Source organism: Onychomys torridus, chromosome 22, assembly GCF_903995425.1.
Source record: "Onychomys torridus chromosome 22, mOncTor1.1, whole genome shotgun sequence".
In the NCBI taxonomy this organism is placed as follows: Eukaryota; Metazoa; Chordata; class Mammalia; order Rodentia; family Cricetidae; genus Onychomys; species Onychomys torridus.
Genome location: NC_050464.1, coordinates 10,682,380 through 10,707,647, shown reverse-complemented (window position 1 = coordinate 10,707,647; position 25,268 = coordinate 10,682,380). Strand labels below are relative to the sequence as shown.

The window sequence follows — 25,268 nt, the reverse complement described above, 5'->3', positions numbered from 1 at the left end:
GGCTAAACTCCTAGAGAGTCCCTCTGATGTCCTGGGGTATTTTGGCTGGCTTTATCTTGTGCAGGTCTTGTACATGCAGTCACAGCTATTGTGAATTAATGAGTGCAATGTTTCTGTCTCATCCGACAGCCACTGTTCTGCTTTTGTTTTTTCTTTTCTGACAGACATCCACTACCTCTGGCTTTTGTATTCTTTCTGCTCCCTCTTTCTCAAAGATTCTTAAGCCTTTGTGGTGGGGGGTGTTATATAAATGTCTTATATAAAGGGATTTAAATGGTATAACCATATAATGGGGGAGGATAGTGACTCTCTCAGACACTCCCCCCTTTTGATTCATGGCCTTTTGCTGACCTACAGTGTACCAAGCAGGCTAGGCTGGCTGGCTAGTGAGAGTTAGTCTGTCTCCACCTCCCCAGCACTAGGATTAAAGCACAGCCCCGCCCCCCCAGGTCTCATCACATTCTCTCATTCCTCAGTTATAGCATGGAGTCTGGACAATGGAAACTGAAGAGCCAGGTCCTGGGCAGAGTGTGTCAATAAATCGACAAAACCTGGATAGATGGCTTTATTGCCAGAGAGAGTCATAAACCATTAATTTCAAAGACATTTCCAATCTATTAGTGCTAGGAACCATGAACCATATAAAAACCATGAAGGGTCTGGCATGTAGTTCAGTGGTAGAGAAATTGCTTCACTTGTGCAAGACCCTGGGTTTGATCCCCAAGTACCACAAAAAGACAAAAAACCAAACCCCACAAAGTAAAACAAAAAACCACCCAAACATCCAGTCACCAGTTCTCCTGTGATTGGAGAAGATTGGGAGTCTATGGCATCACAATTGTCTGGTCCCCCAGGATTCAGAGTGTGGAAGACTAGTATTTGCATGCTGTGGATTGAACGTGCATTGTCTTCCAAAGGCTTGCATGTTTGAACACTGGGTGCCCAGCAGGTGGAGCTGTTTTGTTTGGGAAGATTGTGGAACTGTTAGGAGGTGGAGTCTTGCTGGAGGAAGTCAGTCACTGGAGGAGGGCCTTGAGGTTTTATAGCCCTGTCCCATTTCCTGTTTATGCTCGGCTTCCTGCGTGTAGGTACAACGTGACCAGCCATAATGGACTGAGTCACCTCTGACTGTGAGCCAAAAAAAACCCCCCCAAAACCCAAAAACCTTTTTTCTCCCTTAAGTTGTCTCTTGTCAGGCATTTTGTTACAGCAATGAGAAAAAGTCGTAGGAAAGGAGCAGGGGTCTGTTCTTTGGAAATTTTACACGTCCTGGAGACATTTTTATGTGGAATCCTTCCAGCAGTTTCTAGCATTCATCCTACGTGGTTTGGTTTGGATTCTTCCAGAGGTTCATGTGTCGGGAGCTTGGTCCTGAATTCTAGAGAAGGTAATTGATGGTGGGACCTTTAAGAGTTGGGGCCCAGTGGAGGATCCTAGAGCTATTCAGGGCTATACTCCTAGAGAGTCCCTCTGATGTCCCAGTGATGTCATCTTTTCCTCACCCACATGTCCCAGCTGTCATATGACATGAACAAGAGATCTTTCACCAGAGCTGAAACTGAGCTAAACACACTTTTTTCTTTATAAACTGTCCTGCTTCAGGTTTTTGTTATATCAACAAAAACAGGGGAGAAGATACTACCGATTTCTTTTACTGTTTGTACTTCATGGTCTTTCTTTAAATATTTTCAAATATCACTTCCCTTGAGGTTCCTAACACTCTACCATTTCCCTGGGACAGGAAGTATCAATTTCATTGAGCGTCAGTCTTGACTGTTTGGCTGAGGCTGCCTGGAGCACTGTGTTGAAAAGGATTCCAAAGTAGCATCCAAGCTCAGTGGGAAAGCATGCTGTGCTTAATTAAGGCTGGCTTCCATGGATACAGGAGACAGTGGAAGCATGCCGACCACTTGTCATCAGCCCTGCTGTGGGGTGGGGATTTCTAAACCCTTCCAACTGTGACCCAGTGCCCAATACAGGGATGAGCACACAAACATGGGTACATGAAAAAGCACAATAAAGTTGAGCAAGTCTTATGAACCATGAGAAAGCCTGTGGATTTCTTCTCAGAACAATATATAATATATATATTTTTGTGGTGCTGGAGATGGAAACCAGGGCCTTGTGCATACTTGGCAAACACTCTACCATTGAACCACAACCCCCAGTCCCTCGCTGGGGATTCTAGGCAGGTGATCTACCACTGAGCCACACCCCTAGCCTCTCACTGGGGGATTCTAGGCAGGGGCTCTACCATATAGCTACATCTTCCAGCAAAATAGCATTTTAAAAATATTACATACACCAGACCACAGAGGAACCCAATTATAATAAAATACAACTCTTGAATATTAAAGAAATTTGTGATTTGTTACTAAATGACTTTCTTGATTAATGCATTGAACTACAAGTTCTTTTGACAAGTCTAATGACTGTTGTAAGTTCTAGGCAGGGATTAGCAAAAACAGTGCATGAGGGAATCTGCAGAGCTGTGATATGATACAGACCTCGGTATTGTTTTTACTGTTGACAAAGTCACAGGTGTTACTAATCAGTAGTGTGATCTGTTGCCTGCTGACATTCATAATGTAAGGCAATGCTAAATGTCAGTGTAGGTTTGTAAAAGCAAAATGTGCTCTTCCCTTCAAGTTCATTGATTCTGAGTTCTGCACACATCAAACTTAGACAGGGCAGGGAGTGGTCTACTTGTGTTTTTTCCAGGTGTAACATTCCAACCTGGAGGGAGGACCAGGGATGCTCAGGCAAGGAAGTGCCAAGACTTGGGTATCATGAAGCTCAGGAGATTCTCAAGGCTCCTCTCAGAGGCTTCACAGGCAATACAAGAGCTGGGGAGAGGAGACTCTTCAGTGGAGCAGCCTGCAAATTGTACAGGAAGCTCTAGGGATGCAGCGTTGCAGAGTCTGTCATTGCCTTGGGGTGGAACTTCTGTGCTGAAGCTGCCAGAGTCACCCATGCTCCTGTGAGGGACCTCTCACTCAGGATCCTGTGAGGGATCCATCACACTGTAAGGACCCCTTTTCTCACATAAGCAACCTCTCACCCATACTCTTGCAAGGGACCCCCCCATGCTCCTCTAGGGAACCCTTCACCTACATTCTCATAAGTAACACCAACCATGCTCATGTAACTTCTCACTCATGCTCCTTTAAGTAACCTTGATAAATAACTCATTGGTTCCCTGAGACAGACTTGGGTGAAGCTGTGTCCTTGTCATTAGTGCCTAGCTGGGGTGAGTAGACATTCAAGCCTCACTAGAAAAAGCTGATTAACACAACATCTCTAAACCCCAGAATGAAACCCCTCATCTAGACGAGCCCCATCTTGATCCAGCTAACCCAGAGGCAATCCCTTGACTGGCCATGTGTAGTGCACTCATTTTCCTTCCCACGGTTACCTGCCCGGTTGATCTTGGATGGGAGCATGGGTGCATTGAGCACCTCATCTTCATCTTGTTCATCGATGACCTTGCACTGTCGAAGGTAGGGGGTGAGCTTGGCAGGGTTGATGTAGCGGCTCAGCATGTGCCGGTTGCATTCCACATTCTCCCACAGGGCATCCTCTTCATCCTTCAGCGTCTCCATGTAGTCATCCATAGCTGGCCCTCCTCCTGTGAGGTATAAACCCCAATAAGGTTAATAAAAAAAGCCTCTATGGAACAATGCTGTAAAACACTCAGGAGTGAAGGCTGGAACATATTGCCAGACAAAAAAAAAAAAAAAGTATATATATATATATATATATATATATATATATATATATATATATATATATATATATATAGCAGAGAAAAGTGAATAGGACTCACTGCCTTTTATCCAGGGGGAAGAAGATGGAGACATAAATACAAATATAAACTTTCTTACACACTAAACACAAAACAATAGAAAGATGAGCTGTAACGTTTTTAAAGGATGGTTTAGAGGGAGACAGGAGAAGCCCTGTCATTGGGGTATGCTCTTCCCACGCAGGTTTTATCTTACTAAGAATATATCTTTCTCCAAACAATATTTATATAATGCCATTTGCTTTCAAATTTCACCCAAATGATACCATACTCTCTGTATCTCTTTTGATGTTGCTTTCTTCCCTCTACGTTTTTTGAGGTCAATTTAGGTGGGTATATATGGATCTAATTAGTTCATTTTAAAAATGTAGCTCTATTGAGATATAACTCAAACACCATAAAATTGTTCCTTTTAATTTAATGACTTAAAATATTTACTTATTATTTGTGTGTGCCTGTGAGATTCATGAAGGCCAGAAGAGGATGTCAGATTCCCTGGAACTGGAATTACAGGTGGTTGTGAACTCCAATTTTGGCACTTGGAATTGAATCCGGGTCCTCTGCAAGAGCAGTAAGTGCCCTTAGTGGCTGAGCTGTGTCTCCAGCCTAAATGCCTTTTAAATATGCTATGATGTTGTTCATTTATCACAATGGCCTAATATTTTTAGGGCACTTTTGTCTTTTCTAAACAAACAAACAAACAAAAAACCCCTCATACCTATTAGTGGTTACTCTTTTGAAGAAAATATTTCTTTAGATGATGATTCAGGTTTTTTTTTTTTTTTTTTTTTTTGATATGTATGCATGGTGCGTGTTCTCATGCATATATGTGGGTATGTGCACCTGCGTGCACAAATGGAAGCTAGAGAACATCAGGGGTCCTGATCATCTCTACTCTGTTTCTTTGGGACAGGGTCTCTCACTGAGCCTGAGACAGAGTCTCTCACTGGGCCTGAGACAGGATCTCTCACTGGACCTGGTACTGGGCTGGCATCCATCAAACCCTAGAGATCCTCCTGTCTCTGCCCCTGTTCACTGGGGTTACAGGTGTGAGTATCCTGCCTGGCTTTTTACATGAGTGTCAGAATCTGAACTCAGGTCCTTATGTTTATGCAGCAAACTCTCCACTGAGCTATCTCCCTAGCCCCCATTAGCATTCACTCTTAACTTCTGGAGTGTCTTTATCTCCAACCACAAGCCTGCTTTCTGTGGTTTTGCCTATGCACAGATTCAAAATATGTAATCCTTTGTGGACAGTTTTTTTTTTCATACTATTTTCAAAGTTCTATCATTTTGAAGCAAGTATCAATCTGCCCTCCCTCCTTCTCTTCCTTCCTCCCTGGCTCCCCCCTTTCTTTCAAAACAGCATTCTTTATTGGGCTATAATTCATGTGCCATGTGATTCATCTTTTTAATGTGTACAGTTCAATGGTTCACAAACTGTGTGACCATCACCACAATCAATTGAAAACATTTTCGTTATTTCAAAAAGAAACCCCAGACATTCATTTTCCTCCAACTCCTACATCTCCAACAACTAATGTACTTTCTGTTTCCATAGCTTCCCAGTTTTGTTTCTCTGGCTGTGACAAAATACCCTGACAAGACAACAACTTAGGGGAGAAAGGTTTATGTTAGCTCAGGATTCCGGCTCACAGTCCATCATTGCAGGGAAGACAAAGCAGGAAGTTGAAGCAGCTGATCATATCACATCCGTAGTCGAGAGCAGAGAGCTGAATGCATGCATGCGAGGGCTCAGCTCACTTTGTCTCCTCTAAGGCAGTTCAAACCCCAAGCCCAGGGAATGGCTCTTCCCACAGCAATTCATGTGATCTAAACATTTTCCCTTTAGACATGTCCACAGGTCAAATCAATCTAGACAATCCCTCATTGAGACTCTCAGGTGATTCAACACTGTGCCTATAATTAAAACTGTCAACACATACAAATTTTCCTTTTCTGCACAACAGACTCATAGGATTTCGAGCCTGCTGTGACTTGGTTCATCCACTTAGGACATCATGTAGGCACTTCCTCCCCAAACTGTCAGTCAAGACTTGGGGAGTCAAAGGAGGTGCTGAGTTTGATCTCCAGAACCTGCATAAAAAAACTGGGCATAGTGGTGCACATTCACAATCCCAGCTCTGAGGAGGCAAAGACAATGAATCACTGAGGCTCGCTGGACAGCCAACCTTGACTACTTAGTGAGTTCCAGATCAGTGAGAGGCCCTGTCTAAAAAAAACCCAAGGTGGACAGAACCTGAAGACGACACTAGAGTCGTCCTATGCACACAGGTGCACCCCACACAGATGAACACACATGCACTGTCAAATAGTTGTTCCTTGTGTTGGGTTGACAGTTTGTTTGACTCTTTGTAACTGATGGATGTTTAGTTCTTTCTACCATCTTAAGTAATTTGATGAACAGTGCTGCTCAGGATGTGCATGGACAGGATTTTGTGTAGATATATGCTTTTTATTCCTTTGAGTAGATACAGAGAACTGGAAATTCTAAGCTGTATGGAAATTCTATGTTTTAAAAGAATACTTAGTGAGTGTGTGTGTGTGTGTGTGTGTGTGTGTGTGTGTGTGACATATGCATGTGTGTAGGTACACACACACACACACACACACACACACACACACACACACACACTTGTGGAGACCAGAGGAGGATGGTGGGTGCCCCATTTTACCACTCCCTGCTCTATTGTTTTGAGACAGGATCTCTCACTGACCCTGGAGGTAGACTGGTGGTCAGCAAGACCCAGTGACCTTGCCGTCTCCAACTCCACAACACTGCCACACTTGGCTTTCTATACTCATGCTAGGAATTTGAACTCAGGTTCTTATGTTTTCACAGCAAGTACCCTTACCGACTAAGCCATCCCCCCAGGCACAGGAATGTATGTGTTACATTTTGAGGACCTGTCATAGTGAATTGCAAAGCAATGGGTGCCATTTCTCATTGGTGCTAGTGACACCTGAGGACCCTGACCTCTCTACATTCTTGGTAACACCATCCAGCTCTCTCTGACTTCTCTGTGATAGCTGATCCCCCATCCCCACCCCCAAGGTTGTGAAATGGCATCTCATTGTGGTTTTGATTTGCATTTTCCTAATGACTAATGGTGCGGAATGCCTTTTCACATGTGTGGGCCATTTGTGTAGAGGAATTATCTATTCAGCTCCTTAAACTACTCTAAGATTGAGTTTCTTTCTGTTCATTACTGAGTTGCAGGGGTTCATCATGAACTCTGTGTGCAAGACTGTCATCAGGTATCTGACTGGCAAGTGTTTTCTCCTGTCAATAATCTTCTCACTGTCTATAAGACAATGTTTGTTGCATATACTTTCAATTCTTTTGCAAAATTGTGTGTGTGTGTGTGTGTGTGTGTGTGTGTGTATGTGTATGTGTGTGTGTGTGTGTGTGTGTGTGTGTGTGTGTGTGTGTGTGTGTGTGTGTGTGTGTGTGCACGCGTGCATATGTATGTGGGTGAGTGTATACCAGGGTATGCATGTGGAGGTCAGAGGATAACATGGGGGAGTTGGTTCTATTTCCACCATATGAGTCCCTGAGATTGAACTCAGGTTGACAGGCATGGTGGCATACACCTTCACCTGTTGATCCAAGTCTCTGGCCCATAACTTTTAAATTCAGATGTAGTCCAATTTGTTGAACATTTTCATTTGTACTTCAGCATTCATAAAACAGCTACTGTCTAATAGCAAAGCAATGGAGACTGACATTTTTTGTTAAATCAAAGCTTATGATACATCTCATTAAGTTTTGCTTGTGGTGTGAGGTAAGGACCTGTTCCTGCTGTTGTGATAAATACTCTGACCATCACCTTGCGGGGGAAAGGGTTTGTTCTGACTCACAGTTGGAGGGGATCATTCCATCATGGTAGGGAGGCACAGTGAAGGAGCAGAGACCAGCTGGTCACATTGTATCCATAGTCAGGAAGGAAAGAATGAACAGGAATTGAGTCTGGACTATAAAGCCTCAAGACCCGCCTGCAGTTACCCACTTCCTCAGTCAAGGCTTCTCTTTCTAGATGCTCTACAGCCTTCCCAAACAGCGTCACCAGATGGAGCCACATGTCTAAACCCATGAGCCCTACATGGGACATTTCACATTCAAGCAACAAAAAGATCCAACTGCATTTTTCTTTCTTTCCTTCCTTCCTTTCTTCCTTCCCTCCTCCTCCTCTTTATTTTTTCTCCTCCTTCTAAAAGAAAACTCTAATTTTGAGTATGTGTGTATGACTACATGTGTAGATATCTAGTTGTCCAAGAATAATTTGGTTCTAATTTAATAATAAGTTCTAATCTTCCCTCACTGAATGACCTTGATACTCTGAAAATCAGCTGGTTAGTGCCAGTGTTTGTTCCTGGACTCTTAATACCATTGATCTATATTTTCATAACAGCATTACACCATGTAGGTTCATGTAGATTTGTAGTAGGCATTGGCTTTGGGAAATAGTTTTCCAATACTTTCTTTCTTTTCTTTTTCTTTCTTTCTTTCTTTCTTTCTTTCTTTCTTTCTTTCTTTCTTTCTTTCTTTCTTTCTTTTTTTTGAGATAGGGTTTCTCTGTATAGTTTTTGGTGCCTGTCCTGGATCTCACTCTGTAGCCCAGGTTGGCCTGTAACTTATAGATATCTGCCTGGCTCTGCCTCCTGAGTGCTGGGATTAAAGGCATGCACCACTACTGCCTAGCCAATACTTTCCTTTTTTAAAAACATAGCTTTGGCTATTAGGTGCTCCCTTATAGTTTTAGGATCCATTAGTTAGTTTCTTTGTGTGTGTGTGTGTGTGTGTGTGTGTGTGTGTGTGTGTGTGTGTGTGCATGTACATGTGGGGCCTGAAAATGATGTTTGGTCTCTTTCTCAATCACTCTCCACTTAGTTTTTGGAACAGAGTCTCTTGGTGAACCCAAAGCTCATCAATTTGGCTAGGCTGTTTGGCCAGTGAGCTCCAGGAATTCTCCTGCCTCTGCCCCCCTAGTGCTGGTGTTACAGATGTGCACTGCTGTGCCTGGCTTTTTACGTGTGTGATGGGAATTGACTTGTGTGGGACTGAGTTATCTCCCCAGGTCCTCGCCTGTCAAATTCTGCAAAAAAGCTAGCTGTCATTCTGATAGTGAGGCCACTGAATGTGAAGAGCAACCTGGGCACTGTCCAAGTCCCCTCATCCACGAACATGGGATGCCTTTCCCTGTATCTACCTCTTCTTCAATTTTTTCAGCAATGGTTTATAGTTGATAGTGTATGATACAGCTTGGATGTCAAATATCATCCAAAGGTCTGTCACTAGGGACATAGGATAAAAAGGATGTGGAAAATCATCCATCTCTTCCTCTCCCTCCATCTCCCTTTCTGTCTCATTCTCTGTCCTTTCTGACTTGACATTCCCTTTCATCATGACGTGTTGTCCTCACATTCAAAACCAGTGTGCCACCTGATTATGGACTTGACTCTTTGGGAGTGTGACCTCCTGTTACCTCCTAAGCATCATGTATCAGGGAATTTCATTACAATGTCAGAAACCTCACTAATACAGCAAATACACCTTGATAAATTTATTCTTACACACTTTTATTACTCCAATGATTATAAATGGGCTTTACTTTCTTAACTCCATTTGAGGAATGTTCATTGAGGGTGTACAAATACACAATTGATTTTCATGTGTTGACTTTAAATCATTAATTTTGTCTAGTAATGCTTTATAGTTTGCAGGAAGTGTTACAGTGTGGGTGTTGAATGCCACCCAAAGGTCTATATGTAAAGTCATGGTCCTCAGAATGGCACAGCTCCACGCATGGTGCTCTCTAGCTTTTGGGAAGCCCATGTTGTTTGGAATCATTTATTGGTTTGAGTAGGTCTTTAGTAGGGGCTTTATGATTATCTGTGTGTAAGATCATGTCATATCAGATAGATACTTTTACTTAGGCCTTTCCAATCTGGATACATTTGTGTGTTTGTGTGTGTATGTATGAGCACATGAAAATGGATATGGTTTTGTGGTGTTGAGCATTGAACCCAGGGTTTTGAGCCTTCTAGGTAAGATCTCTACCACTGAGACATGTCTCCAGCCCCTCACTGGGGGATTCTAGGCAGGTGCTCTACCACTGAGTCACACCCCAACTCCTCACTGGGGGATTCTAGGCAGGTGCTCTACCACTGAGCCACACCCCAGCCCCTCACTGGGGGATTCTAGGCAGGGGTTCTACCACTGAGCCACACCCCAGCCCCTCACTGGGGGATTCTAGATAAGAACTGTACTCCTGGTATCCCCCACCAGCTCTTTTGTCTTTTATTTTTCCTTCATACCTAATTGCTATGCCTAGCACATAAGTACACAAAAGTGGAAGAATGTGGACACTCTTGTGTTGTTCCTGATCTTAGGGACAAAGCACTCCAACTTTACTGTTCTCTCTCTCTGTCTCTCTTTCTCTCTCTCTCTCTCTCTCTCTCTCTCTGGTCTCTGTCTGTCTGTCTGTCTGTCTCTCTCCCTCCCTCCTCTTTCACAGATGTCATTTATTAGATTCAGGAAGTTCCTCCTCACTCCTGGCTTGCTGACCATCACTGTCATCAATGGCTCATCGACTCTCGTTTTGTTAAATCAGACTTTACTGCATCTATTGAGATGATCATGTGGCTTTTAAGATTCTATCAGCGTGGTATGTTCCATGAACTGATTTTCAGATGTTAATTAAACCTTGTACCCCAAGGATGAATCCCATTTAGTCTCTCCCTCCCTCCCTCCCTCCTTCCCTCCCTCTCTCCCTCCTCTCCCCCCCCACCCACACACTATTTGATTCAATTTCCTAGGTTTAAAATAGAAAGGATTCTCCATCTGTATTCATAAGAGTTATTTATCTATGGTTTTCTTTCCCTGAGATGTCTGGTTCTGAGTTAAGGATCATTCTAGCCTGACAGGAATGTCTTAGGAAGTATTCTCTCTAATTCAACTTTTTGGAAGAGTTTTTGGAGAATCAGTATTAAAATTCCACTTGCTCAGTCAAGCTTACAGCGTGTGAGCATAGGCCTCTCTCTGTGTGTTGGGGTCGTTTGCGTGTGTGCGCGTGTGTACATGTGTGGAAGCCAGAGGTCAGCCTTAGGCATTGTCCCTCAGGTACTGTCCATCTTATTATGAGACAGGGTCTCTCACTGGCTGGGAACCTTCTGGTGAGCTAGGGTGCCTAGCCAGCAAGCACCAAAGGTCTCCATGTCTGTCTCCCATCTCTTGGACTACAGGCATGTGCCACTGCAGAGCTTCCTAGCTTTTTTTTTTTTTTTAATATGGCTTCTGGGTATCAAACTCAGGTCCTCACACAAGCATGCCAAGCACTTTCCTGATGGAGTCGTTTCCTCAGACCCATCGAGATTTTGATGGGATCACTCTTTGCCATGGGTCAGTTTATATGCTTTTCTTTTCTTGAGCTAGTCATGGTCGTCTGTGTCACTCTAGGAATTTGCCTCCCTCAAGGCATGCTCTTTGTTGGTGGCAGTTGCTCATGGCTTCCGCCCCAGTCCTTTTGATCTCTGTAAAGTCAGCTACAATACCCCTTCTAGTTCCAATGCTGGTCATCAGAGTCACCTTTTTGTTTCTTCCTTTTCTCAGTGTAGCTGAAGGTTTGTCGAGAGAGCCACTCCAAGGGCTGGTGGGATGGCTCAGAGGGTAAAGTGTTTGTGGCACAAGCATGAGGACCTGAGTTCGATTCCCAGAACCCACTAAAAATCAGAGGTGTGGGCTGTAATCCCAGTGCTGGGGAAGTGGAGACAGGAAGATCCCTAGGGCTGAAATGGTGAGCTCCAGGTTCAATGACAGACCTTGTCACAAAGGGGGTGGATAGCATCCCTGAGAATGAAAAAGGAAGTCCTAAATATGCACCTGAAAACATCTGTGCATGTAAACACACACACACACACACACACACACACACACACACACACACATCAACCAACCAACCACAACCAGTGCCACTAGCACCACCACCAGCACCACTACCAATACCAACATTACCACTACCACCACCACCAAAACACAATCACTCCCTGTCCCAACTCTAGGACCCACTGGCATTCTCCATTCCTTGTCCATCTCACACCCATTTGCCTCAGTTCTTGTTTTTAATCACTTGCTAACTTGGGATTTTCTTCCCTTTGAGTGCAGGCATGCAGAGCTATAGTTCTTCCTCAGAGCTCTGCTTTGGCTGCATCTCACATTTTCTAGGATGCTGTGTTTTCACTGATGCAACTAACTTGGAGATTTCTTCTCCAACCCGTTGGTTAGTCAAGGATGTGCCATTTCATTTCTCCACACTTGTGAAAAGTTAACAAAGACAAAATCCAGGGAGATTTGGGTTCCTTAGTATCTACTCTTAACCACGTCTTCTCTGAAAGCCACTGCCCTAAAACCTTGTTAATGCCAGATAAATCCCTCTGGTTATTCACTGGCTTAAGGAAGATTGTACCCACAAATTTCCAGACCCTGAGTTTTGTATATATGGACAAGGAGAGGCTGTGTGTGTGTGTGTGTGTGTGTGTGTGTAGGGAACTGGATCAGAAGACAGCAATGAAGTAATTACACAGCCTCCAGCTGGACTGTGGAAAAGCAGAAGCCCAGGGATGTTGCAGCTTTGGGGGTAGAGAGGGATGAGTAAACAGAAGAAGAGTCAGTGCAATGAGGCCTCAGGGAGACACCAGGTCCCATGAGATGGGGGTGGCTGGGGTCATCTCTCCTGATGTATGACTTAGGTCCTTGCCCTATGAGCCTCGGACATGCATCATTCCTGGTCATCACGTGCAGTGTCTGGTCCTTGCTGGACTCCTTCACTGGCCTCCCTAGTAAACTGATTTACTGAATTTATGGGACTTTATTCTATAAAATCAGAGGCGTGAGTAAAGATACCCATTTTCTATGATGAGCCAAAATTGGATTGAAAGGCATAGAAATCAAGGAATCAGTTCACATATGATACATTGTTGTCGCATAAACAACAATATCACAGCACAGGCTTTTAAACTGCATTTTTTTTTTGTGTGTGTGTATGTGTGTTTGCATATATTTCCACATGTATGTGCGTGTGCAAGCCAGTTGATGTCAGGTGTCTTTCTCGATTATTCTCCATCACATATATATATATTCTGAACCTAGGGCTTGTGCAGCTTGCCCCTGGGATCCCTTGCCTCTGCTTCCTGAGTGCTGGGATTATAAATGGGCCACCACACTTACGTGGGTGCTAGAGATCTGATCTCAGGTTCTCATGTTCATGCACCAAATGCTTAGCCACTGAGACATCCCCAAGCCACTTTCAGCCTTCTGAGACACAGAACAGTTCTCCACGGTCATTCAAGTGCGATAGCATGCTGGAACATCTTGTTTCTGCCTAACAGGAACTTGATACCCAATGACCGTCCTCTATCCACCCCTCCCTGCTCTCAGCTTCTCCTTGGTCATTGACTATGGTGGTTGGTTTTAGCTGTGAATACAACTTCAGAATCATGTGGGAAGAGAGTCTCATGAGGGATTGTCTAGAACAGGTTGGCCTGTGGACATGCCTGTGAGGAAATTTTTTCTTATTCAGATGGATTGAAATGAAGACCCAATTGGCTGTGGGCAGTACCATTCCCTGGGGTGAGGTCCTGGCCTGTGAGAGAAAATGAGCTGAACGTGAAACCTGCAGCATTCACTGTTCTGTGTTTTGACTGAAGATGTGTTGTAACCAGCTTCCTGGAGTTCCAGCCTTGACTTCCCCGCCATGGTGGACTGTAAGCTGGAACTGTGAGCTACAACACCCCCTTCTACCCTAAGTTGCCTTTCCTCAGGGAACTTAATCACAACAACAAAAATGATGAAGTCAGGACATTGACTTAATCAACCTGAGGTCATGTCTCCCTGCCATTTTCTCTTCCCTTGCCCCTGGGCCTGCTCATATGTAAGTGGGTGCCTTATTACCCTGAGTCACAGGACGCCAGTCCTCTGTGATGCACAGCCCAAACCCCTGAACTGCAAATGTGTGACCCTGTGCAAAGACCTGCTAGGCAGAGAGCTGCAAGCCAGGTGCTGAGCGCTTACATCTCGGGGGGCTGAGTAGGAAAGGGTCTAGGAAGCATGGTTTCCTGCCCCTCAGAGACACAGCGTGTGTGAAAGCATTCACAGGGCACCCAGTGCCATTGAGAGACTCTTCCCGAGGTGCCTTGTGCATGGCAGGACAGTCAGCAATACAGGAAATGACTAGGGTGAAACCTTACTTAAGCAGACATGATGGGGGACCTCCAGCCTCAGAGACAAGGTTGTCACAGACCTGTGGTGTCGTGGGAACTGACATATCATGAGTGTCCCCTGTCACATGTAGCTCAGGCACCATGGATCAGGAGGTGCTCGGAAAAGACAAACAGCTTGTGAGATCCAGTGAGTGCTATGGTTCCTCCTCCTGGAGGGGCTCAGAGTTCCACAGCGAGAGACAGTCACAGACACAAAAGCCACAAGACTGTGCCCTTGTAGCATACTGAGGCCCACAGGAGGGAAATCACAAAACCTACGGAAGTAGCATAGTGTTCCAGGTATCCGGATGTTTGAACCTTCACAGAAATCGCTCCATTGAAGCCAGGCCTAGTGAGTCATGTCTGAGATCCTAGCTGTTTAGGAGTCTGAAGCAGGAAAATCACAAGTTAAAGACCTGCCTGGGCTATCTACAATTAGTTCAGGCTGAGCGTTGATAATTTAATAAAGAATTAAAAAGGGGTTGTGGGTATGGATTAGTGGTAGAGCCCCTGTCTAGAATCCCCCAGTGAGGGGCTGGGTGTGGCTCAGTGGTAGAACACCTGCCTAGAATCCCCCAGTAAGGGGCTGGGGTGTGGCTCAGTGGTAGAGCACCTGCCTAGAATCCCCCTGTGAGGGGCTGGAGTGTGGCTCAGTGGTAGAGCACCTGCCTAGAATCCCCCAGTGAGGGGCTGGGGTGTGGCTCAGTGTAACATGCCTGAGATCCTGTGTTCCAACCTCAACACTCTTTCTCCCAAATAGAGAAAAATCAGAAGGGCTGCTCCTCCTGAGGGGAGAGCCGCCAGATGTGATCCTGGAAGTGTATTCAGAGGCTGTGATGGATGAAGCTCCAGATCATAGCTGTTGACACAGAAAATGTGTCATTTTGTTGTTGTCATATATGCATATTATATGTACATTGTTAGTCTGTACAAAATAGTTCTCAGACAAGGACTGTGGGTCAGTCTCAAAAGAATCAAACATCACAGACTCAATATCGAGTTTATTTTCCCTGCTAAATACTGTTGTTGGGTCTGACCCAGCCTCCTCACTTGGGACCACCCCAGTGGAGTGTGTTAAGGTTCTTTGAAAGCATGCTGCCTTCACATGTTCCCTCTGATACACAGAGATTGGGTTTTCACAGCCTGTGCAGATGGATGGTTTGTGTCTAACCTGCTGGAGTCCGGGCTCTTTGAAACCTGATTTAACCTTCCCATAGTCTGGCTTCCAGGTAAGTCTAACCCTGGACCACAGTGGTCATCTTCACCAAGGAAGTATATTCCAGGAAGACCAATTCCCGTCACACAAACTCCAGCACAGCTGCCTGCTGCTTCTCTCTCTCTCTCTCTCTCTCTCTCTCTCTCTCTCTCTCTCTCTCTTTCAACAAGGTCTCTCCGTGTAGCTCTGGCTGTCTTAGAACTTGCTCTGTAGACCAGGCTGGCCTCGAATCGAGAGATCTGCCTGCGTCTTCCTCCTAAATGCTGGGATTAAAAGCACACGCCACCACTGCCTGCCACCAGCCTCTTTCATTCACGGTTTTTATCTTGTGGCTTCCTCTCATTGTTATAATAAGCATTCAACTACTGATCTTAACCAGTCATGGTGGCAGACTTGTGATCTGAGACTGGAGAATCACAAGTGTGAGGCTAGCCTGAGCTGCACAGAGATCTGTCTTTTAAAAAATATCTTGGGAACTGGAGAGACGGCTCAGCCAGTAAAGTGCTTGCCTCTCAAGCATGAGGACCTGAGCTGCGATTCCCCAGAATCTAAATAAAAATCTGGGTGTGGCAACACACATCTATAATCCAGGAGATGAGAGGCAGAAGCTGGAGGATCCCAAGAAGCTTGAGGCTAACCAGTCCAGACTAAGGGGTGAAATTCCAGGCCAATGAAAATGCCGTCTTAAAGAGGAGGTGGAAGGTGACTGAGAACCGATATAGAGGCTGTCCTCTGCCCTCCACATGCATTTATACACATATGCAGTGATACATACATGGGCACACCCCCACATCAAAACACACGTATAACAACTAAGGAAGAAAACTGCTCAATTTTGACCCGTAAAGGCTTCTGTAGATCCCTTCCTGCTATCCTCATCACAAACCACACTCCAGGCACGCTGGGCTTTCCTTTAACTGTCCCCCACCCTCCAGACTTGGGCTTTTGTTTTCTTCTATGTGAAGTCTTAGGTCACCTCTGTGTGATGGCTGATAGTGACTGACAACTTGACAGGACCTGGAATTGCTTAGGAGACACATCCCTGGGAACATCTGTGAGAGGCTGTCTAGATGAGGCTAATTAAGGAGGGAAGCCCCCCTAAATGTGGGCATCAGCATTCCCAGGGGCTAGGGTTCTTAACTGAATACAAAGGAGGGGAAATCAAGCTGAGGACCGCCATGCATCTCTTCCTGCTTCCTGACTGCAGCCTGCCATGATGGACTGTGCCCTCCAGCAACGAGCCACCATAACCCCTTGTTCTTCAAGCCAATTTTGCCAGGCATTTTGCCAAGCAACAGGAAAGCAGCTAATTACTCCCCCATCTTAGTTTTTTGATATAGAAGAGATAGACTAGTACCTGGCATATGGTCGGTGCTCTGTAAACAGAGCCAGGGAACTGTTATCCAGATCCGAGAGTCACACTTTCTGGATGTCTGGTGTCCTCTTTGGGGCCAGTCTGTCGTTGGAACTGGAGTGGATATGACCAGAATCTGAAAAGAAGAAGATTGTCAAGCTGGAGCAAGGGTGGAGGCAGAGAGAAAGGAAAACATTCAAGGATCTAAAAGGCTCTCTGTTGGGAAATGGAACCCCAGGTGCGTCTCACATTGTGAGCTGCAGGGGGTTAGTTCTAGAAAGCCAGTGGCCACACATCCTGAGACCTAAGGGGATGAAGAGATGGGTAGGTAGGAGCTCTGGGGTCACTTGCAGCCTATGTGGTAGATGTTCAAGCGACCTGCGGAATGGAGATGTTCTACTCAGCTACAAATTCATATGTCCTGGGCCGGTGAGCCTCCTTCTGGCCCCCTAAGACTTCCCTTGGCTATGAATTACATCTTTGGCCTCCAGCCTGCTGCAGACTTGGTCAGGAACCTGCCATGGTGCACACGCTCTGTAATTTCCCAAAGGTGGTGTTTCTCATGGTAACTGACATGGGCGTTGCTGACCTTGGGCTCAGTCATGCTGGGGAGCCCAGCAGTGACTTTTTTTTTTTTTGAGGGGCGAGCTCAGCTTTTCTTCTGGGAAAATAGGTCCAGAAGAGGGAAGGAAAGGTGGGGTTCAAAGCCAGTAAAGGCAAAGAGAGGATGTACGCCTGGTCTGATAGGTTCCTAGAACCCCAGGGGGCCTTGGGCTACTTTCAAGTGACAAGAACCATGAGACGCTGTGATATAATCAGGAGCTTGCTTAGTTTGAGCCTTGAACATTAATCACTGGTGACATTGCTTCTTCCCAGATGTCTGAAGCTGTTCCTGCCAGTGTCTGGCAGCTTGGGATGAGCTGTCAGAGGTCTTTGGCTATAGGATGTGGCAGGACCATGCATCTCTTGAGGACACATCTCCTTGGTCCCTCCATGGTCTCTCTGCTGTGCAGCTGGGATAGGAGCAGACACATGGCTGCCTTGGGCTGTGGCTAGTGATGAGGGAAGAGGTGACCTGAGACCAGAGTGTCTCATGGGAGCTGAGGAAACCTCAGGCTAGTGAGCAAAGGGATTGGCACTCTTCTACACATATTTGTGTACGTGTATGTGTTTGTTCATGTGTGCTTGCATGTATGTGCCTGTGCGTGTGGAGGCCAGAGGTCAACCTTGAGCACTATTTCATAGGAGCTGCCTTCCTTATTTTTTGAGGTAGGGTATTTCAGTAGCCTGGGTCTCATGGCTTAGGCTTGGTTGCCTTGAGAGTGAGCCCCAGAGATCTGCCTGTTTCTGCCTCCCCAGCACTGAGAATGCAGGTACACACCACTATACCCAGATGTTCACATGGTGCTGGGGCTCACATAGGCCCCCATCCTCAGCACTGAGAATGCAGGTACACACCACTATACCCAGATGTTCACATGGTACTGGGACTCACATAGGCCCCCATCTTCAGCACTAAGATGGCAGGTACACACCACTATACCCAGATGTTTGCATGGGTGCTGGGGCTCACACACTGGTCCCTATCCTCAGGCCATACACCCACTTTTTCATTAAAGGACATGTGTTTCTTTTTGGATTGGCAGAAGAGCTTTTTCAGTGATCTATTTTTAGTTATAAGGAAAGTTTTAATTGTAAGAAAGAGAAAACAGGTTTGTGGGTTTTGTACGACCATCCTTCCTTGCTTTTCTATCTTTCTGCCTTATCAATATCATTTGGGGAAAGTGAGGCACAGGGCTGTCAACAGATATGCTGGGAATTCTGGTTTGGATCTAGGAAGTTTGAATATCACTTTTGAGAACTTGGTCCCAAAGCCAGGGGGATGTTTTAGGACTATGTTTTGATAAATTGTTTTCTTGACTTCCAGGCATACTCAATGATGGAAGCTGCCATCCCTTGTGGTGATATTTGTAATCTAAGAAATAAATCTTTCCTGAAGATCACAGGACAGAGCCAGCCACAGGGTTAAATATAGAGGTCAGGCAGTGATGGCACACACCTTTAATCCTAGCACTTGTGAGGCAGAGATCAGTCTGAATCTCTGTGAAATCAAGGCCACACTGGACTATATGAGATTGATCCAGTTCTAGGAGAGAAACAGAGCCAGGCAGTGGTGGCACACATCTTTAACCCCAGTATTTGGGAAGTGCACACGCCATTAATCCCAGCACTAGGAAGGTTGAGATAGGAAGTAAAATGGCTGAACGGAGAAAGGCATATAAGATGTGAGGAGACAGGAACTAGAGAGCCTTTTGGCTGAGGACTGAGAGGCATTCAGTCTGAGGATTCATGGAGACAGGATCTTCCCTTTTTGGCTGAGGAGTTCACAAGGTGAGACGTGGCTGTGACTTGTTTTCTTTGATCTTTGAGCATTTATTCCAATATTTGGCTCTGGGTTTTTATTATAAGACCATTTGGGATTCATGCAACAACCCCTAATACTGACAGACTGTTCCTTGCATGTCAGTGTCTGTGATGGTTAATTTAAACCATCACCTGACTGGACGGAGGAGCACACAGAGCTTTAGAGAGGCACACCTCTATGCATGTCTGTGGGGGCAGCCCAGGGAGGATTAGCTGAGGGGAGAAAGAGCACACTGAGTGTGTGGGGTGCAATCTCATGCACTGGGATCATGGACTAAACAAAGAGAGGAAAAAGGAGAAATCGATGTGAATGCTGGCATCCTCCTCTCCCCCAGTTCTGATCTACAGAGATGTGAACAAGCAGCCTCCTGTGGTCATGTTCAGGAGCTGTTCCACCATGGTGGCTTCCTGGCCCTGATGGACAGTATCACCTGAACTGTGAGCCAAAAGAAGCCATGCTTTCATTGAGTCACTTCCTGTCAGGTGTTTGGTCCACAGCACTGAGAAAGACAACTGAAATACTCGAGAAGTGATGGTACATTGTCACCTTGGCCATCTCAGTGCCAAGAAAAGAAAAGTTGGTTACATCAGTGTGAGGAGAGAATGTGGATCCAGGTCTCTCTGATTTTACTCAGCTAATATACAGTTTCTGGAACTGGTTACAAAAGGGTTAAATTTTTAAAAGGGTTATGACCAGAAATTATGTACACAAAACTCCTCTCAATGGCTATGTTCCTATATAAGCTCAGGCCAGACTTAAACCAAATTCTCAGATGGCCAGTTTGGGGTGGTCCACAGGGAAGGCCATCAGATCACAGGCAAAATCCATATACTTGTATTTTGTTGCCTCCCACCCAAGCGTAAACAGAGAGAGCAGCAAGGATGGCTTGATATAAAATCTCTACATCAGACAGAGCCCAAGACACAAACTGGTAAAAGACACCTGTAAAAAGGGACCAATGAATTAACTCAGAGAAAAACTTGAAAACAAACAACTATTTGACTGGGCTTCCTTAGGACAGGTTTGGGATCCCAGGCCCAGGCAGGCTGAGGCAGGGGAGGGCCGTGAGCTCCAGACCGGCGTGTGCTACGCAGAGAAGCTCTGTCTCAGAAAAAGTCGAAGAAGAAAGCTAAGAAAGCCGAGGTCAATGCCAAAGGTCCAACAATGAACACACATCCCAGAGAGAGAACACGGGTTATGTCTCCATTTCAGTAACCCTTGAGGATGGAAAATAAACCAGGGCATGAGTGCACCAAGGAATAAGGCTCAAGATTTCTCAGAATGTATGAGCATCAACCTCCCGACTTAAAGGGCTTCTAGAATGTTTATTGCAACACAGTGGAGCATGTGGTGTTCCTCACTGTGCCATTTGGTGAGTTCCCATCACCAGCAATTAAAAGAAGATCCTACAATCTCCCAGAAGGAAAAAAAATCCAGATTCTCTGCTGATGGGAAGAAAGTATGGTGCATCACACCTCTGGATATCAGTTCTGGAAGTGGAAACACGGTAGAGCAGGGCTTCACTGTTTTTGTTGTTGTTGTTGTTTCTTGTTTTTTTTTTTTTTTTTTTGAGCTGAGGATCAAACCCAGGGTCTTGCACTTGCTAGGCAAGCGCTTTACCACTGAGCTAAATCCCCAACCCTGGCTTCACTGTTTTTTAAGGAAAATGTCTTTAAATTTTGAACACCCAAACTATTTGTCATATGTGAAAATAAGTTGGATGTCCTGGTTTCCTGTCTGTTGCTGTGACAAACACCATGTCCAAATCAGTGTGGGAAGGAGAGGGTTAATTTGGCTTACACTTCTGGATCATAGTTTATTACGGAGGGCAGTCAGGGCAGGACCTAAAGTAGGAAGCTGAGGAAGAAACCATGGAGGAATGCTGCATGCTGGCTGGCTCCTGACTACATTTCTTGTATAGTTCAAGACTACTGGGGAATTTTGCCACCCATGGTGGACTGAGTCCTCCTACATCAATTAAGGCAATCAAGACAATCCCTCACAGACATTCCCACAGACCAACCAGATAAAGACAATTACTCAGTTGACGCTCTCTTTTAAAAGGTGATTCTAGGTTGTGTGAAGTTGAGAGTTAATGCTAAGGAGGACAAGTTGACATACTTTCAGAAGGTCAGAAACTACTTTCTGCGTGCCTTTACTTAGGCATCTCCTAAAGGATCTGCTCCAGCGGAAGGAACGGATCAAGCAACAAGGAGGGAGAATGGGGACTCGGGAGGCAAAGGGTCTCATTGGGGAAAGCAGCCAAAACTTCAGCGGAGTCAGGATGGCTGCCCAGACGCAGGCTACTGGGGGGGAAGGGATACTGGAAACAGTTAAGTGATGTAGCCTACAGCTGGGAAGTGATACTATCAGGCAATAGACAAACCTGAGAGACGAATGATAAAAAATAATGATATTAAAAAAACCCAAATAGATGGAAAAAAGGGGCATTGTTGACTTCAGCAAACAGCGCGCGCGTGTACCCACACACACACACTGACAATCACAGCATACAACTTGGCTTACAAGGCATAGCATTTACCTAAGCACTACGGACATTCTGAAGCTGACAAGTATGACACAATGAGATGCTGGGGGGAAGGCCAAGTGTGGGGAGTGGCATGTTTGTAAACAGAGATTATTGATGTATTCATATTAAGGCATCATCTATCAACATACTGTTGGATAATGAGGATTTAGCCCACAGTCCTATGCTGACCATGCTGCAGTTTTGGCCAGCCGCTCCCTGCTGCCTTGCTTTTGGACTGGGATCTTCTCGGCTGCTCTCTCCAGTGATATCATTTGCCTCTTGAGCACCATTTTCCTCTTGTTGCTATATTCATTTGTTCTGTTGGAGCATAGCCTGCCAGAGGCCCAGAGACAACTGTATTTCCAGTAGAACATAGCACAGGGCTTTCCTCTTACTACATCATCAATATGTATTTGTAAGCTTAGTTAATAAAACTATGATCTCATCTTGAATAAAATAAACAGTAAGAGTTCTATTACCTCAAGTCCAAAAAAACCCCAGGCCTTTCAGAAAGGAGCTGGGCTTTTTAAGGTTTATTTATTTATTTATTTATTTATTTATTTATTTATTTATTTATTGTGTGTGTGTGTGTGTTCATGCTCATAGGTGTCTGTGGTGGCCAGAAGAGGGCAGCATATATCCCAGAGCTTGTATTACAGGTATCTGGGAACTGATGTGGGTTCAGTTCAGCTGGGAACTGACCCAGGGTCCTCTTCCAGAGCAAGCAACACATGCTGTTAACCTCTTAACAGCTGAGCCATCTCTCCAGGCTGGAGGAGCTGTTTTGTATGGGCAAAACCCCTGTTTCTTCTCTCCAAGAGCCACCCCAGAACAAAAGCCTTGGAATCAGATGTGGTTCAGCAGTCAGTGAGATAAATGCATGTTTCTTAATTGATTTTTGTGGGTGATTGGAGTGAGCGGCCTGATACACAGGGTTTAATTATTCCAGTGAAACCCTCACTTAATTCAAAGGACTCCTGTCAGAGAGAGAGAGAGAGAGAGAGAGAGAGAGAGAGAGAGAGAGAGAGAGAGAAATATTTTTTAAAAGGATGATCTATTGCAGAAGAAAAGGACCACAGAGACACTGGTCTGTACCCCGATTCCCAGTGTACACAGCATTTATCACCCTGAGATGGAAGTGTTATGAAGATGGATTGGAACTACCCTTCATGGCCCACCTTCTTCCCCAAATAATCCCCTTCACTCTTGCAAACAGGGCACTTAAGGAGGCAGCTTGGAATCTCCCCCTGCACAACTCCCCCTCACTTCCCAGTTGCGTTGCTAACTTCTGTCTATCTCATCTAAGCTCACTCAACTGAAATATTGGCAGGATAATGTTTCCCATCAATTAACATGTGTACAGCAATCAGCACAGCTTCATGGATACATATTTTGAAAGCAGCAATTATCATTTTAAATTCACAGTGGAGTGGCAGGCACTGCCAGCTGCCAAACATATCCATCCTCTCTTAGTTGAGAACAGATCTTCAAGTTTGTCTGTGGCATTAACAGAACGCATCTCAGAAACTTGTGTTCCCAGCTTCCCTTGCAGCTATGGCACAGTTATGGCTGAGTAGGACTTTCTGCACAAGACATCAGGGAATGCTCTGCCTGCCTCCACTCAATTATCCTTTCTCCCCACCCTTTACCATCCCTTCCACCCTTTCTCTTAGTTCTTTTTTTTTTTTTTTAAGGCAGGGCCTCCTAGGTAGTTTAGGCTAGCCTCAAATTCATAATCCTCTCTCTTCAGCTTCTAAACTGTTGGCTTTACAGATATGTGCCACCACACCTAGCTAGGAAAACTCTCCAAAGGGGGCAGAAACAGAATGGAAGAGCCTTTAACTTGTCTTTCTATCTGGAATGTGGATGTGATGTTTGGAAGCATAGCAGCTATTTTGTGCCTATGAAGACAAGGCCATACTTTAAGGAAACAATAAGAGCCTCGGGCCACTGGTGGCATCCTCGAGCTCACTTTTGTATTTTTGATTATGACAAAATCGAAAGCTCTAGAAGGCATACAATCAGATTATACTTCTGTTACTTGCAGGGGAATATCTCCGTAACAGGTGTGCATGATTAGTAAGAGCCACACATTTTATCCACATTCCTCCTGGCCACACATTCCTGGTCCCTAAGATCAAGCAACCTGCCCCATCTTTCTGCTCTTGTGTCTTTTGTTCATGGTTTGAGGGGTACACAGTCTGTCATGGTAGGGAAGGCAGGGTGGCAGGAGCGTGAGGCGGCTTGCTTACCTTTCCATAGATAACTGCTAAATGTGCCTCTGCGTGGGAGGCCTTACCTTCTTGTAGGAAGGAATGAGAGGAGGCTGGAGGGGTGGGAGGAGGGAAGAGGGGGATCTTTGATGGGCATGTAAAAATGAATAAAACATTTTTCCTAATAAAAAATAAAAGAAGTGGGAAGAGGATGGAAGTGGATTGGGACTAATAGCCTTAAATTCTATAACCACCCCAGACCTACCCTACAACTCCCAAACAGCGCCATCTACTGGGAACCAAATGTTCTGACACACGAGAGTACAGGAGACATTTCACAGCTGAGGCACAACAGGGAGCCATTGGGAAAGACGAAACACTACCTGCATCAAAAGCGTGATAGGGGAGAAATTAAAGAGGCAATTCTGAGAGGTTTGCTGGACAAGAGATAAGCGTCACCTAGGAAACGGGAATTGACAGACTCCACCACTGTCAAGTGCTTGGCCATCTGCAGTTCAGTTCTTGGATTCCTGGCTATGGGCATTGGCCCAACCATTCATCATACCCACCTGCTCGGGTTCTTTCTCAGGTCCTCAACATGTCCTTGACTGTTCAGAAACAGAAAACACAGCCCCCCCTCATCCTCCATAAGGCCTGTTGGACTCCATCCCTTCCCTAATCAGTCCTTAGTCTGTGGGTACCCACATTCTCATCTGCATGGTTTTTTAGCACCATCTAACCAAGAGCACAGCTCACTCTCCCAAGCAGCTCCCTAAGCACCAGGATGCCTGGAATATTCACAGTCAGCTACAGCCCTCAGGAGGCTATGGACATCTACTCTTAGAGGACACTGGCAGAGGATGAAGGGTCTGTGGCTTAAAATAGCTCTACTTGGTGTCAATTAAGATGGGAGGGCACTTCCATAGGATGCACGGGAGGGTGTGTTAGCCACCTGCCTGTTGCTGGTATCAAATGCCAGACAAGCAGCTTGGTGCAGGGGGTGGGGCAGTGGGGGGGGGTAGGGCTTGTTTTGCTTCACTGTCTGAGGTACCACTGTTCATCATGGCGGCCAGCATGTGTGTGAGGCGACTGGTCACACAGCATCCTCAGTCAGGAAGCAGAGAGACAAATTCTGCTGCTCATTTCACTTTCTCCCTTTTTATTCAGCTCAGGACCCCAGCCCTCAGGTTGATGCTACCCACAATTAGGGCTGGACTTCCTTCCTTTACTAACTTGATCTAGAAAGTCCCTTACAGACACACCCAGAAGTTTGTTTCCATGGTGGTTCTAAATCCAGTCAAGCAGGCTGAAAGATGGCTTGGAGACAAAGGCACTTTGCCACCAAGTCTGAAGACTTGAATTTCATCCTTGGGATCTATGTGGTGGAAGGAGAGAACTGATTCTCACCAGTTGTCTTTTGGTTCCCACATGTGCCCATGGCATGCAT

At 45.4% G+C, this 25,268-nt stretch overlaps 1 protein-coding gene across 1 annotated transcript in view; it reads right to left on the bottom strand.

Moving 5' to 3' along the window:
* The window catches only part of Card11 (caspase recruitment domain family member 11), a 73,985-nt gene that overhangs the window by 35,964 nt on the left and 12,753 nt on the right, over positions 1–25,268 (bottom strand). Inside the window, exons 2-3 of the mRNA XM_036172113.1 lie at positions 16,657–16,789; positions 3,416–3,628 (exon numbers count right to left, since the gene is read on the bottom strand). Of these exons, the coding sequence (XP_036028006.1) occupies positions 3,416–3,628; positions 16,657–16,663 (220 nt within the window). The 5' untranslated portion in view covers positions 16,664–16,789. The remainder of the gene's footprint in view (positions 1–3,415; positions 3,629–16,656; positions 16,790–25,268) is intronic.